Source organism: Carassius carassius, chromosome 18, assembly GCF_963082965.1.
Source record: "Carassius carassius chromosome 18, fCarCar2.1, whole genome shotgun sequence".
Taxonomy (NCBI): Eukaryota; Metazoa; Chordata; class Actinopteri; order Cypriniformes; family Cyprinidae; genus Carassius; species Carassius carassius.
In genome coordinates this window covers 19,655,081-19,670,097 of record NC_081772.1, presented here as the reverse complement: position 1 = coordinate 19,670,097, position 15,017 = coordinate 19,655,081, and the positions used below count along the sequence as shown (strand labels likewise).

The 15,017-nt window shown below is 37.3% G+C and overlaps 1 protein-coding gene across 11 annotated transcripts in view; it reads left to right on the top strand.

The window, feature by feature from the left end:
• Positions 1 to 15,017, top strand: part of dab1a (DAB adaptor protein 1a) — a 196,963-nt gene that overhangs the window by 108,295 nt on the left and 73,651 nt on the right. For all 11 annotated transcript variants that reach the window (XM_059498945.1, XM_059498943.1, XM_059498941.1 and 8 more), the window contains exon 4: positions 926 to 1,024. In XM_059498945.1, coding sequence (XP_059354928.1) covers positions 926 to 1,024 — 99 coding nt within the window. The remainder of the gene's footprint in view (positions 1 to 925; positions 1,025 to 15,017) is intronic.

The following is a 15,017-nucleotide window of genomic DNA, read 5'->3' as shown; positions in this document are numbered from 1 at the left end:
TAGTTTATTGTACAGGTAATTCATCTCTGCTCTACACTAATGTGCACAACACACAAGCTTATATATATATATATATATATTTATATTTATATTTATTATATTTATATATATATATATTTTTTTTTTTTCGAAACATACTTGAACACTTACGCCACAAATTTCATCATGGAGTGAAGGTGGAGTGGCATTTCTGATCAGGTGAGTGAGGAGCGGGAAATGCCAAACTCGGAGTGGAGCTGGAGCGGAGTGATGAATGCTTGGAGTGCGGAGGAGAAACTGTTGCTGCTTCACTTCGCTCTCATACTCTGATTTACACACTGTAGAACAATTCAGGCTTTTTCCTCTGATATCTGGAATAATTTATATATAATATTGTATATAAATATAATTTTATTATGTTCATTATGGAGGTGCATTAGGTGAGGAGGGTATATAGGAGACACCTACAGGCAACTACTGATTTAAAATGAGTGAAGTCAGCCATTTTTTCCTGAGTTTCATCCAAACTGTCAAGATGCATGGTGGTTTTGTGAACGGATGAACAGCATTTTGTATGTTTGGGGTTTTCCCATGTACAGTATTTTCTGTAAACACTCTAGTCAGTCTTTCATTTGTATGTGGTTCTTTGGGGAAGAGTTGTTTGAAAGAACCAAGGAAGTATCACATACATTTCCAGGTGGGGATGGTTTGATATGTCTAATCAGATCAGCAAAATAGTGTAATTACAGCTTCTACCTGTATAGTGTCGGTTTTTCCCAGTTACTCCAAACCAGCACGTACTGTATCAGAACCTCTGACAACAGAGAGAAAATAAATCCATTTCTTTACATAACAGCTAAGCTAATTCTGCTGCAAGTAGCGAATGCTGTCGTTCCGTTCTGCTCTGTTTTATCTTCATTTCTCGTGTTTCTGTTTTCGTCTGCAGGGAATCGCAGCCTCTGCACGGTCTAAAGGAGAACACAAACAGAAAGTTTTTCTCACCGTGTCCTTTGGAGGGATCAAGATCTTCGATGAGAAGTCAGGGGTGAGTCGGGGTAGTGCTTGAGAGTCGGAGTGGGCAGGGGGAATTGTGTCCTGTCACTACCCATGATCCTTTGAAGCAAGTGTCTGAGCTGCAAATACAAATCCTCAGATGCCTAACCTGGTTTCTGTTTGTTTTATCTACAAAAAGGACATTTTGTGTTTTTCATTACTTTGGAGATATGTTGTAGGTAATATCTAGTTGACATTTTTTCCTTTTCCCTTCATCAATAAATTGATGAACGGCAATGTGCTATAAAGCAGTCAGCATTAGTGAAAACCTCAGTGGGAGAGGTAATTGCAACAACAAACACAGGGTGAGCTGAGATGTCCAATTCAAAGATGATTCTTTAGAAATTGTTTTTTTTTATGAGTCATCAAAATGATTCATTATACAGGACGGTCTCAAATTAGCTTGTGAGTTAGTGATTTGAATCAAACTAAAGGCCCTTTTACACTAAGAAAGATAACTATGATATAAACTACAATAATAACTATGTTAGCATTCACACCAATGTTCTGTTTATTATGAAAACATGATGACTTTATGTTGTACTGCTGCTTTAAATGCTCAGGCTCATTGAAAGCAGGTGGATTCGGATTGGATATGGACTTTCCCAGCCGTCATATTAGAATGATTATTAAAACTTTAAAGTCATCGAACGAAAACTCTCAGTGAATTACTTTAGTTTATTAAACTTTTATTAGGCTGTTTACTGACTGATTGTTCATATCACAATGTGTAATTAAAAATGCTTATTCATAATAAGACATGGTATACTCAAATGTATAAAAAAAATATTTGTTGGTTATTGTTTAGGGTAAGAGGTACAGTTTGAATCCGTTTTAAAGGAAAGTTTGTTTGGGAGTAAACTGGGAGTAATGCTGAAATATGTGTGTTTTTTTATATATTTATATGGCAAAAAATACATGTAGGATTACTAGAGTGATAGCATCAGTCTGAAATATAGTAATTTATACTACAATAAACCAGTGTTGAAAAATGTATTTCCTAATTGCACCACAGCATCTTTCTGTGAGCAGATGAAATGTGTTCACATTTCTGTTTTCACAAAAATAATTGCCAATTATTTCACAGACATAACAAAGTGGAATTTACGATTTTGCTTATGGACAGTTAGTTTATAGGCTAGAGCTGATGGCTCTTCAAGAGGCCCTCATCTTCTAGGCCTCAAAAGTTTGGGTCGATGGCAAAAGATGGTTTCTGTGTGTTAGTGTGCGGTTGCTGTAAGCTGGCTCGAGTCTCTGCGTCGGGCGGGGGTGAGGCCATCCTTTGGGAGAGGTAAGCCTGTGTTAATGATGCGTTTTAAAGAGAGGAGCGCTCTCCGGGGAAATCAGAGAAGCCTAATTGAACAGACTTCTTAGAATAGAATGACCGTAGCTTTACAAGACCCATCTGCAGGGCCTTACGCCATCTTAATGGAGAGTAAATGGCAATAACAGCTAGTGAATCACACCTGAGCTAGTTGTAAATGGAGAGAATAATGCTTATTTATGAAGTATCAGACCGGATCATGTACACCAAAGTGCTGTTCCAGGGATGGAGAGTTTGAAAGAGGAGCTCACTTTGTGGCAGTTATTGAATTGCTTCTCTATGAATCTCTTTCTTGTTGTGATGTGCCACTGAGCACTTTTGGTTTGAAACCAGTTTGGACATTATAAAAAATAAAAAAATAAAAAGCTGAAGCACATCTACAAAGTGTTTTTGTCAGTGGCATCATTAGTTCCACACTGATTTACAGTGTTTTTATTTACAGCAATTCACAGAGGTGTGAATAGGATAATTTATCATTTTAATTCAGCTTTAATTATTTGTAATTGATGATGTTGTCGTGTAATTATTTTTTTTTTTACTTCAACATTTGTCATTTCAGTTGGTATAAACTGATATGTTGTTTTATTCTACATGAGACATTTGGCACTTCAAGGACAAGTTCTGCATCATGCTGCATCCACACCAATAGGTGTCAGTATGAAGTTCACTGTTGTACCAGTTAGTGAAACAGACAAAAAAGAGCACTTTCCATTTTTCTTTACATCAAAGGAAATTAGAAGTGCATTTAACATATATATTTAACAAGGTGTAGAATCATATGAGAATTAAGCTTAGAAAAAGCTATTTTATTCTACATAAGGTGGGTTTCCCCTTCATGATGGCCTCCATATTGTGGCAGCCATGTTGAGATCACATGACCAGCTCTGGTTTTGGAATTCTAACAAGATAGAATTACACAAATCTCTACACAAACAGATTAACTTACCTCAAACTCTTGAATTTACATTGTTGCATGCCGGTCAACTGCATTAACATTGAACATATGAACTGTTGGGCCAACAGAGAGGTCCAGTGTTGTCATACTGTTTGTTTAAGAAGACAAATAAGAGCCTGCAAAAGACAACGGATCTAAATAAATATAAAAGCTAAAAATAAATTTGGTTTCAAGATCTAGATCCACTTTTTCAAATAGGCATTGATGGTGAACAGCCAGTGTGGCTGATGAATCTGTGTTCAGGGTTCGGTGTTGTACCGATGAGTGCAGGTGATAAATGAAAGGTTACTATGTGAGCACAGTGTTCTCTGTTGTCATGGTGCCAGAAGGTGACTTACTGTACATGACAAGGTTTTAATCTGACATTGATGCGCTGATCTATTAGCACCATGACCGTTTGCTCTCTTTTGTGAGTGTGTATCAGTCTGTGTGTATATGTGCACTGCACTCACTGTCACCACAATATTTAAATTATACTGCTGTTGGTTTAGCTCTGAAACTAGTGCAGCAATGTGTATCAGATTTCAATTGTGAAATTTTACAACTATACAGTATATCTGTTACCAGCCACTAAACTGAATTTCATTTTGGTAGCTTAAATGTGCTCTTAGATAGTCAAGTAATTTAGCTGATTTTCAGAATTTTACTAATGGACTTGAACAACATTAACCTGCCCTTTACAAACACTTAAAATAAATGAATAAATTGTCATAATTTATTCATCCTCTTGTCGTTCCAAAAACATACGCATTTCATTTTTCTGCAGAACAAAAAGGATATTTTGAATAATGTTGGTAACTAGGTTCGCTGTGATAGTCTGTGTTGATGGTGTTAATTCGTGCCATGTTTGCATCCCTTGCCCACAGCACACCACCATAGTTTTAATTTTTTAATAGTAATAAAAAATAATTTTGTTTAGTTAAAGAACAGACACTACAATTAAAAACTGATCGCCGCTGCTCAATGCAGCATGCCGAATGACAGTCGCATCAACAGATCAGCAGCAGGAGTCAGATTTATCACGTCATTTTGCATTTATCAAAGGTGATTTTGGAAGTTTTTATATATTTTATTTTATTTTGCTTAAAGCTGTACTGTTTGGAGTCATACCATTTTGGAACGACATATGGGTGAGTAAATTATGACATAATTTACATTTTTGAGTGAGCTATCCCTCAATTTTACTTCTTACTCTTGTGTTTAATTTGAACCCTGAGTCTGAGCCATTGCAATGAGCCGGATTGATGCTCTGTCCACGCTATTACTGAGTCCTATAGAGTTTGCAGTGGTTCTCGCAGGGTTTAGAGATGTTATAGAGTAATAGAAAGTGGCATGTGTGTGTGTGTGTGTGTGTGTGTGTGTGTGTGTGTGTGAGAGAGAGAGAGAGAGAGAGAGAGAGAGAGTACTGCACACTGGGTTGTTGATCATGTTGATGGCTTATAAGGTAAGATGACTGGACCATGTCACAGTGGCTGTGCTGGAAGTCATTAGATTTTAGATGTGCTGTCTGCTGCTTCAGACAAAGCTATATTTCATATCCTTACCTCTTTCTTTTTCTCTTTTTCTTTCTTTAGCTCATTTCATTCCACTTAAAGAGAACATAAGTTACCTTTCATGTCTTCTTTTTTTCCCTGGCAAAGCTGAATTTTCAGCATTGTGCGAATAAAAGTTTGGATGCTATTAGACCAATTTAATAAGTCAACCTAACCTCCAAATAAAACAACAACAACAAAAACATGAATATTTGAAGTGCGATGGGGTGTGAAAGACTTCAAAAAGACAAATTTAGTTTTTTTTTCTTTTCTTTATCACTCTAGATTTATCTCATTTAAATAAGGTATATAATTGGGTACAAATGTCTGAGACTACCAGTTGACATGCATCTGTTTAGCATTTTTCTAAAATCTTTTTTTATACAAGTTTTCATTCACTTATCTATGGAGCACCACACCAATGTTCATTTTGACAAGGATTTTTGATTTAGTCTTATTCTTTATCTTGAGACGAAAATGCTTAATAGTCTCAGTCACATTTATAGTCATATGAGTCTCATATAGTTTTAGTCAACGAAAAGTCATTGTATTTTTGTCAACTTTTAGTCATTACTTTTAGCCATTACTTTTAATCAAGCTGCAGTTACCAACATTTATTTTGGTAGCTATTTTCTATGTCTTCAAACTAAAATAGTCATTAATTCTTCTCTCTTTAGACCAAGTCAATTACATTTAAATTTAGTCATTTAGCAGACGCTTTTATCCAAATTAAACATGATAAATTTGAATCAAGGATTGAATTTGGAAAAACTTGAATAAATGATGACAATTTTATTTTTTGGGTGAACTATCCCTTTAAAAGTAGTAAAAAAAGAGCAAATTATAAAAATTATAGTTTTTTATATATAATATATTTAATATAATTTATTTTTGAAAAAGAAGCAGAATAAGACAAATACAAAAGAGATACAAATTAAACAATTTTTTCAGATACAGTAGGTTTACTTAATATATTTAACATCTTTTGTTGGTTAATATTATAATGACACGGATAGGTAGGGATGTTGTCCCTTTAAGATGGAAGGCACCCACCTGTTCATGTTCACTGAATCCATAAACTGTATTTACGTGAGATTTTCTACATGAAAGACATTTTTACTTCTGTGTGTCTAGTTTCGCACTGAGAACAGATCACGCGCTGTATATGATAACTGAAGAAGTGGAGCGTGCGCAAGCGAGAGGATTTCTATCAGCGTGATTCTGCCTATCCCGCCTTCACTAATTTTAAGTTAATCGACAACGAATTGTGACTCCCGGGAAAAACGGGATGTCTGGTCACCTCATCCCTACCCCTTCAGGTGCTTCACACCCCTTCAGGTGCTTTTTTTTTTTTTGCTCAATTTTTTTTGCTATTAATCCAGCGATTCTCATTTCCAGTCCTCGCGCCCCCCTGCTCTGCATATTTTGTATGTCTCTCTTTGTTAACAAACCTGATTCAGTTAATCAGCTTGTTAGATGTGAGCTCCGTGCATGAACCTTGTTCCCATCGACATGGTCCCTACACAGTGTTCATTGCTCCCTACTCACTGAGTAGGGGAAATCTGTTGAAGTTTACCTCACTCTGGAACATTCTTTCACAGATGTGTGCTGTGCAATGTCTTCACACATGGACAAGTGTGACATCATATAGCTCTGTAAATAAATACAATTTAAATCCATGTCTCGCACACTTCAGTGCACCTTCAATGGAACATATATATTCGCTGGTCTACTCCTCTTCAATGGCTGTGTGAAGTTGCTGGATATTGGCAGGAACCAGTGTTGGGAGTAACAACATTGAAGTATAACAGCGTTACTAACGGAGTTTAATTTTCAGTAAAGGAGTAATCTAATTAATTACTTTTCCCATCGTTGCAACGTCGTTATCTTTACTGAGAATGTAAAGTGTCGCGTTACTACAATTTGGTTGAATAAAGTGCGAGGTGTCATGCTTTGGCTAGTTGCTACACATCAGCTGCCCGACACCGTTGCAAATCCGATGATGATTGGCTGGGTGGGCGGTGCCCTGCTCACGCTGTCTCACTGCACGCTCTGACAACCACTAAACACAAGATGGCATCAGCAATAATGCCGTTCTCGAACTGGAAGTAACAGAAATTAAAGTCAAGAATGTTTCTGTAACATGCACGCTATGCCCAGGAAAAAGACTTTATCCACGTCTGCCTCAAGCAACTCAAATCTTATGAACCACCTCACATCAACACATGCTAACATGTTACAGTACTGAATATTTAATGCTGTGTTCAAGCCATACGCGACTTGCGCGAATAACTCGCGCTAGTCGCGCGTAGTTGGACGCTTGAACATTTTGAGTTCATACGCTTCATTCGCGTGTGAAATTAACTTCACAACAGACGCGAATTCACGTCATGGGGGGGCTTCTGCCAGTTGAGTTCACACAGCATTTTCAACCACCATTTTTATTCAGATAAATTTCCAATTATTACTGCTATCGTGTCATGAAATGTAGTTTCTAAAAGTATTTCATGCGAGAATGTAGTTGTTTTAAATATGCGGTTTATTTAAAAATGTTTTCGCCGACTTTCGGAGGTTGTCTGTTCGTGTCTTTGCATTGACTTAACATTGAAATCACTCGCGCCAGATGCTCTATTTGTGTCTGCTGTGAACGCACCATAAGAGTTGGATAGTGTTCTGTTTACTGGGCAGTAACTTTAGGCCTAATATACAGTTACAGAGATTTGCACCAATGACCAAGTTTCCCTTTGTTTATTTTTACCCAAGTTTAAATTTGTTTGTCTTAATTATGTACTTGAATTTTATTTTCAATATTAATTTTTAATGCTTTTATTTCTATGCATATCTATCATATGGCAGGCTGCAGTCTATTGAGTTCAAATAAATACAACATTTTCTAAAATATTAGTGTTTTTATTCTTTAATCAGTTAATATAAACATCTTATATATTAAAGATGTTATAGGACGTAATAGCGTTATAGAACACAAAAAATAACGTCACAGTTACTTTGCTGAGTAACTTATTACTTTTACAATGTTTTAACTGAGTTACTAACTCAATTACATTTTGGGAGAAGTAATTTGTAACTGTAACTAATTACTTTTTTCAAGTATGACCTACACTGGCAGGAACTGGAACATGCTGTCGTATACATATCCCAAACATGCTCAATGGGTGACATGTCCGATGAGTATGCTGGCGATGCAAGAACTGTGATGTTTTCAGCTTCCAGGAATTGTGTACAGATCTTTGCAACATGGGACGTGCATCATCATCCTGCAACATGAGGTGATGGGCATGGATGAATGGCACAACAATGGGCCTCAGGATCTCATCATGGTATATTTGTGCATTCAAAATGCCATCAATAAAATGCACCTGTGTTCATTGTCCATAACATACACCTGCCCATACCATAACACCACCATGGCCACTCAATCCACAACATTGACATCAGCAAACCACTCACCCACATGACGCCATACACACTGTCTGCCATCTGCCCTGTACAATGAAAACCGGTATTCATCCATGAAGAGAATACCTCTCCAAAGTGCCAGATGCCATCGAATTTAAGCATTTTCCCACTCAAGTCGGTTACGATAATGAACTGCAGTCAGAAAGAGACCTCGATGAGGATGATGAGCATGCAAATGAGCTTCCCTGAGATGGTTTCTGACAGTTTGTGCAGAAATTCTTTGGTTATGCAAACCGATTGCTGCAGTAGCTGTCCGGATGGCTTTCTCAGATGATCCTGGAGGTGAAGATGCTGGTTTTAGGTCCTGGGCTGGTTTGGTTACACATGGTCTGCGGTTGTGAGGCCAGTTGCATGTACTATCAAATTATCTGAAATGCCTTTGGACAGGGATTATGGTAGAGAAATGAACATTCAATACACGGGAAACAGCTCTAGGAGTCAAATGTTGTTGTTGTTGTTTCTTTTTATCACCCTAATTAGATTATGAAGAATGTTTTGTTGATCTTGTTTTCCCTTTAATACACACATCCTGCAAGATATTTTTCAATTACTTTCAAAAAGTGGTAGAGACAATGTTGACCCTGGCAAAAAGTGGTGGGGAGATGTGCCACCCGCAAATTACGCCTATGATCAGATATCAGTTTTAGCTTGTTAATGTCTCGCCTCCGTCACAGAAAAAAAAAATAACAAATATTAACACTGCATCACACAACATGCATGCAGGGGGAAAAAATATATCATGGCCACAATTTAAATTTAATAAAATGAGAGAGTGAGAAACCAATTATTTATGGCAACAAATTCTTAATTTGTGGCGTAAAAAAATATTTTTCATGTGTGGGGCTCTGTAGTTTTTAAATAAGTAAAAAATATTTCAAATAGTGATAAATGTCACCAATATGATTATTTGATTAGTGAAGAAAACAAAAAATAAAGTAAAAAAATAGATATTTTAATTAATATAAATTATTAAAATTGTATATAATATACCTGATTAATGTGTCCTCCCTCGTGTCTTTTCTTTTTGTCTTTTTATCTTTTAGTCTTACCTCAGTTATCAGTTTTATCCATCTATTACTTGTTGTCATTTACTATTCCAGATGGCATTTGGTGCACCTTAGAACTGAAGACTGAGACTGTACTGTACAACAGAATATTTTACTTTAAAGACAAAAGATGAGCAAACAAGAGAAAGAAAAATGGAGATGGTTAAAGAAAGTGAGACAGAAAGCACTGGACAGCCTCATTAAGATTCAGCAGATTTCCTCACTGTCCTCTTTGTGTGGTTGTTCCAGCTTCATCTAACCCCCAGCCCCCCCCCCCCCACCCACTCTTTTCCTCCTTGGCATTGGCTGTCCCCTCCAGGCTCTACTCTGATGAAGAGGACCTGCTTCCTGATTTCATTATGGTGACTCAGTGGGCGGCCGTGTGCGGTATTGTGACTCAGCTAATCGTATTGTTGTCCTGCTGTCTGAAGGCCTGCCAAGACCAGCCACTTGTATTATTAACTCTCCCACAAAGAGGGAGACCAGAGCGGAAGCAGAAAACTGGGAGGCCTCCAGCCCACTGCCATCTCCAAACTACCCCTTAGTTAGGACTACAGGCCTCTTTACATCAGGAAAGCCTATAATACCTAAAGAAAGCTATTCATTAGCATTCCCATTCATCTCAGTGACAGTTGCTCGGCTCAGTTTCAAAACCAAGTGAGCTATATTGCTATCTTTTGCCTACATGAGCAGCCACCTTCAGAGGAAGTGTCCTGACTGAAATGGAAAATCATAAGTGATTGATTTGGTATGCTCTACTTAGCACACAACTCCATACATTTGATTTAATTGGCTACGTTCAAGGCATACTTCCTTACTATATAGTAGGTGAAAATCAGCTGAAAAGAGTTGACTGTTGAAATACACAGTATTCATAAAACAGTAAGCAAAACAAAACTGAATGATTTAATACTTCCGACTATATTCTAAAGTAAGTGGACACTTTACTACCCCATGAGGCCAAGAGAGAGAATTCGTGAATGGCTGTAAAGCAACAAAACTGATGCTGATAGGTCACATGACAAAGACATGATGAATGTGGAATGTCCAGATTACATTCATATTATAATGAACATACTTTGTTTTTAATGGTGAATCGAGAGAAAAGTGATTTTCAAGAGTGACTCCAGCCTCTCGTATCTAATGTGCCTAAGATATCCTATTTAGTTTCCATATTCAGTGTTCATATATAGTTTCATAAGTCACAAATAGTTTGCAGGGAGAGTCATCTTTGATTCTGTGCCACTGATTTGCATGGAAATGAGATCTGACCCATTCAATTGATTAGTGTAATGCATGCAAAAAGCAGCTGTTGATGTAAATGACTATATCTGTTCCACTTACTCTAATGTCATTATACGAAATGAGTGAACTTGTGTGTTTGGTGTAAAGGAGAAAGGAGGAGTGGAGTGAGGGCTAATAAAATGAGCTAGAGTAAGTGTTCTCTATAAAAAATAATAAAAAAGTAGGGCCGTGAATTGAATGCATTCATTTGGTGTGAAAATAAATTTAAAAAGTTATACTGTAATTTATGAGTATATCTCAGCAATGTTGATATATGTAATTAATTTGATTATTTAATTGACCCTTCACAAAGACCCGCCCCCCTTAGTTACTGTTGTTACATCCGACAAGCCACGGTGCTATCACGCCACACATCATGTTTTCACGCAGTGAAAAACACCTCGTGGAGCAAAGAGAATAAAAATAATAATAATCAAACAATAAATACCATTTTGTGGCTCTTAAATGTGTTGTGCCAGATCACTGTAGCGCCTCGGTTCAAGTGGCATGTAAACTGATCCTCTCTTCCGCTTTACTAGTAATAGCACGAAATAAAAAAGAATGAACATCAAAAGATATATTTCACTAAGAGGAGTCCCATATCTCCTGCTGGTACAGTGCAGTTAGTTGGCACTAATAGCATGAGATAAAATTATTAATTTGCATGGCATTTCAAGTCCGTTTTGAGCTGTCAAAAGTTATTAGTCTCTGCACCCTGTGTCTCGCTCTCCCTTTTTCCTGCCCATATACTTTTTTCTTTTTCCCAGATGCATATACGGGCGGCTCATCTCTGAAGTTCCTTTCCAATCCTGCTCTCTGAGGAGTCATTTAGGCTGCCCACCTGCTAGCTTGTCCACCCTTGATCGAGTGTGTGTAGGTGTGTGTGTTGGCACCGGTGGCATTTTTGATTAAACTCAGTTCTTTCCTTACTAATTACCCCTCCCTCAGGCAGTTGCTGTATAGTTGTGTAGTTTCTCTCTCTCGTTCTCTCTAATCAAAGACCTGGAACACTCATCATTGCTATAGCAGCTGCTAATTAGAGGATACCTGGCACTGTGGCAACAGCAGGTTGGGGGGGGGGGGGGGGCGGGGGCAAGACAGGGCTGGTTGATGGGAATAATGACACCGTGTCTCCTTGTCTACCTCCCACACTGAAATGATTAAATACGGACACACACTCCACCGCCAATTGTGTGTTTTAATATAATGATTGGAGTCCTACACGGTGATATGGAACATGTAGGATACATTTAATCACACCCTTTCGTGATGTGCTTGAGGCAGGGGCATTTATCTGCTATAGGATGGTCGAGTCAATACTAAAATAAGAGCAATATAATTGTCTCTATAGTACTAGTGTAAAGTACTAACTCAATTGATACCCACCTGCTGTGCCTTGTACTTGTGCCTTTTCAGTAGTGTTTTCAGTGGTACTATTATCGAGTACTGATTTCTTGTATCTTGACAACTCTAGTCTGCAGTTATGTGTGAGTACTATATAGCTGCATGGGGTGTGAAACAACAGTACCTGAAGGTTTTTAGGCATGATGTGACTAGAAAGTCCCACAGTGCTGTTTGTCTGGCACATAAGTACTGCAAATAACCCAAACAGAGTTTGCGTAGATGAAAATCAAGTAATACATACTTGATGGTGGATTGTTATATATAATCATTGTTACAGTATATATATGTTAATATTAAAAAATAATAATAATAATAATTCTAAATATACATTTTATTTTAGCATGTTTGTTTTAAGCATTTGTGGGGATATATATATTCAGTATATTTTTTTCTTATCCTTTTTTCAGCCTTGGTGAGCACTTGAGTCTTCTTTCTAAAATATTAAATAACATTTTTGTTAATAATATTGAATATTGAGCACAGAACAAACACACACACACACACACATACAATATATTCATAAATGTATATCTATACAATATATTTTTATTTAAATAAGTTTTATTTCAGCAGCTCTTATTTATTAATTTATTTGTTTTTGGCAGTTGTGTCACATGTTTTTTATCATTTATGTTGTATTTTTAAGACATCCTTATAATTTGACATCATTTGGTCAGTTAGACAACCCATCGAGTATTTTATTTCAAAATGTAGCTCTACTTCCTCAATTCTGTAGAGTGCCATTCTGAGTGTTTAGCTGAGAAAATCTAAATGTGAGTCTGAAGAAGCTTGGAACGAATGGGAATCACAAAGATCAAATGAGAGATTATGGCACAGAAAAGCTAGAAAGAGAGAACATGATAGCATAGTTGAGAGGAGGACAGGATGCATGAGATGAGAGTATTGAAAGGAGAAAGAGAGAGAAAGAGAGATGTGGAGGAAGGGTGATAAATCATGCTAAACTCATTAATGAGATAACGGTGGCTGAGGAATACGAAGGTTAAAGGGTTGAGCGTTATTTCCTGCCACGGTCACTGCAGTCAGTCACACACACATATACGCATGCATATAAATGCCTGTATGTACGGCACAACAGAAGTGGCAAAAGGAAGATTTGTTAATCAGAATTAACAAGATTGATGCAGGATAAGTTCAGACTTCATTTATGATTTACTCTGTGTGTGTCTGATGTTGAGGTCGGCTGGTCCTCTGCTCTTTAGACATCAATCCACCTAGCGGTGACACACCACAAATAGAGCTCTCTGTGATTTACAACAAAACACACATACACATTAACTTACAAATTCATCGGCATGTCACGCTCTCTCACGGTTCAGGTTCATACGGCCGAGTATTGACTTCAGACATTGTAAAGGATGTGCTCTGGCTGGTTTGACAGCACAGATCTGTAGACTTCAAAAGCGGTGGGGCTTTTTTTCTGCAGCAAAGCTCTAAGCTGATCTCTGTTGAGCTGACTGCTTTGAATTTACACTCAATTCAGCTTCCATTCAATGACGGTGTTGGTTGGGCAGTTTTTCTCCCTGTTTTCTAGCCTCCTTTATTGTTTTGTGCTCTGCTGAGCTTTCATCAATTACAAAAACAATTTGCCATGTAAACTGTAAACTTGAAATGCACTTTTTAAACTCTCATTAGTATTTTTTTATGTATATTAAAATTATTTTATGATTTCTTCATACAAACTATAAATATCCTGCATAGATTTGCCATATCTGTTGATTATTGCATGCTAAAAAAATTGGTACTTTGTAAACACAACTTGATTTCCAGGTGGATTGATAAAAAACCTGTGTGCCCTTATTCCCGGAGGTTGTGTAAAGTCAGCCAGTCAGATTAGAGCTTGCAGGTACAGAAAGTTTTTAAATGAGTGGTCCGTCTGAAGGCTGGAGATTTTGCACCAAGCTATAAGGTCCAAGGAGGTCCATTATGAAAACGTATTATATAACAGCAGTTTAGATTGCAAAGGCTGCTTATAAATACTCCTGAATTGACAAATCCAAGCAGAACTTTATTGGCTTGTGGGTGGAGGGTTGATCAAACATTCCTTTATGGCGTATTCTATCATCTCTGTCTCTGAAAAAATTACCTTCATAAGTCACTCTTTGAATGAGACCTTGAGATGTTGGTTATTCAATCTGTATTTCTTGTTCTCTGACTTATCTGTCTGTTTTCACCTCTAAACAAGAAAAGGAGACAGAAAAAAATGTGTTTTTCCTCCTCTTTCCCTCCCCTCGCTTATGATAAATGGATGGTGAGATGCTTTTCTCGGATTTGACTTTTTGGACAGGCTTCAAGGCAACAGATGCGAGTGTGTTTAGATAATTAATTATTGAACAATTAGTGTGTCGCTAAATGCTGAATCTAACACGGTCACTTTGTATGTGTGTTCAGCTTCTTTCTTACCTTTTTCTCTCTCTCTCTCTCTCTGTCGCACGCTTTTTACTTTCTTGTGTGTTGACTTCTTTACAAACATAAAAACATTTTTAAATTAAAAACATTTTAAATTTCCGCCCCCAAACTTTTGAATGGTAGTATATATAACCAACTGCTAATTTTATTTATTTATTTTATTAGTATTTTTAAAAAACGATTTGTCAATGTTACTGTCTCTGATTATGTTTTTAATTTTATTCAGTATATTTTCTGGAGGTCAGGGACAATCCGGTGTCACAGAGCAGTATAAAACTCCAGAAAACCATTCGAAAGGCTGCGTTTTGCTCAGATGTGTGCTTCGATGTGGATCTGAAGTGGCGTATCAGTTTGAAGCGATGTCATTAAGAGGCTCTTATCAGAGTCTGTTCCTCACGGCGGAGGATTGTTAAAGTTGCACCGGCTGGCCTCGCTCTGGGCAGGATGGTGTATCGATAATCCCGCCTGTTAATACCTGCACACACACACACACACCCTAACACACAGTCATGATCTTCTGCGCTCAGGGAGAAGAT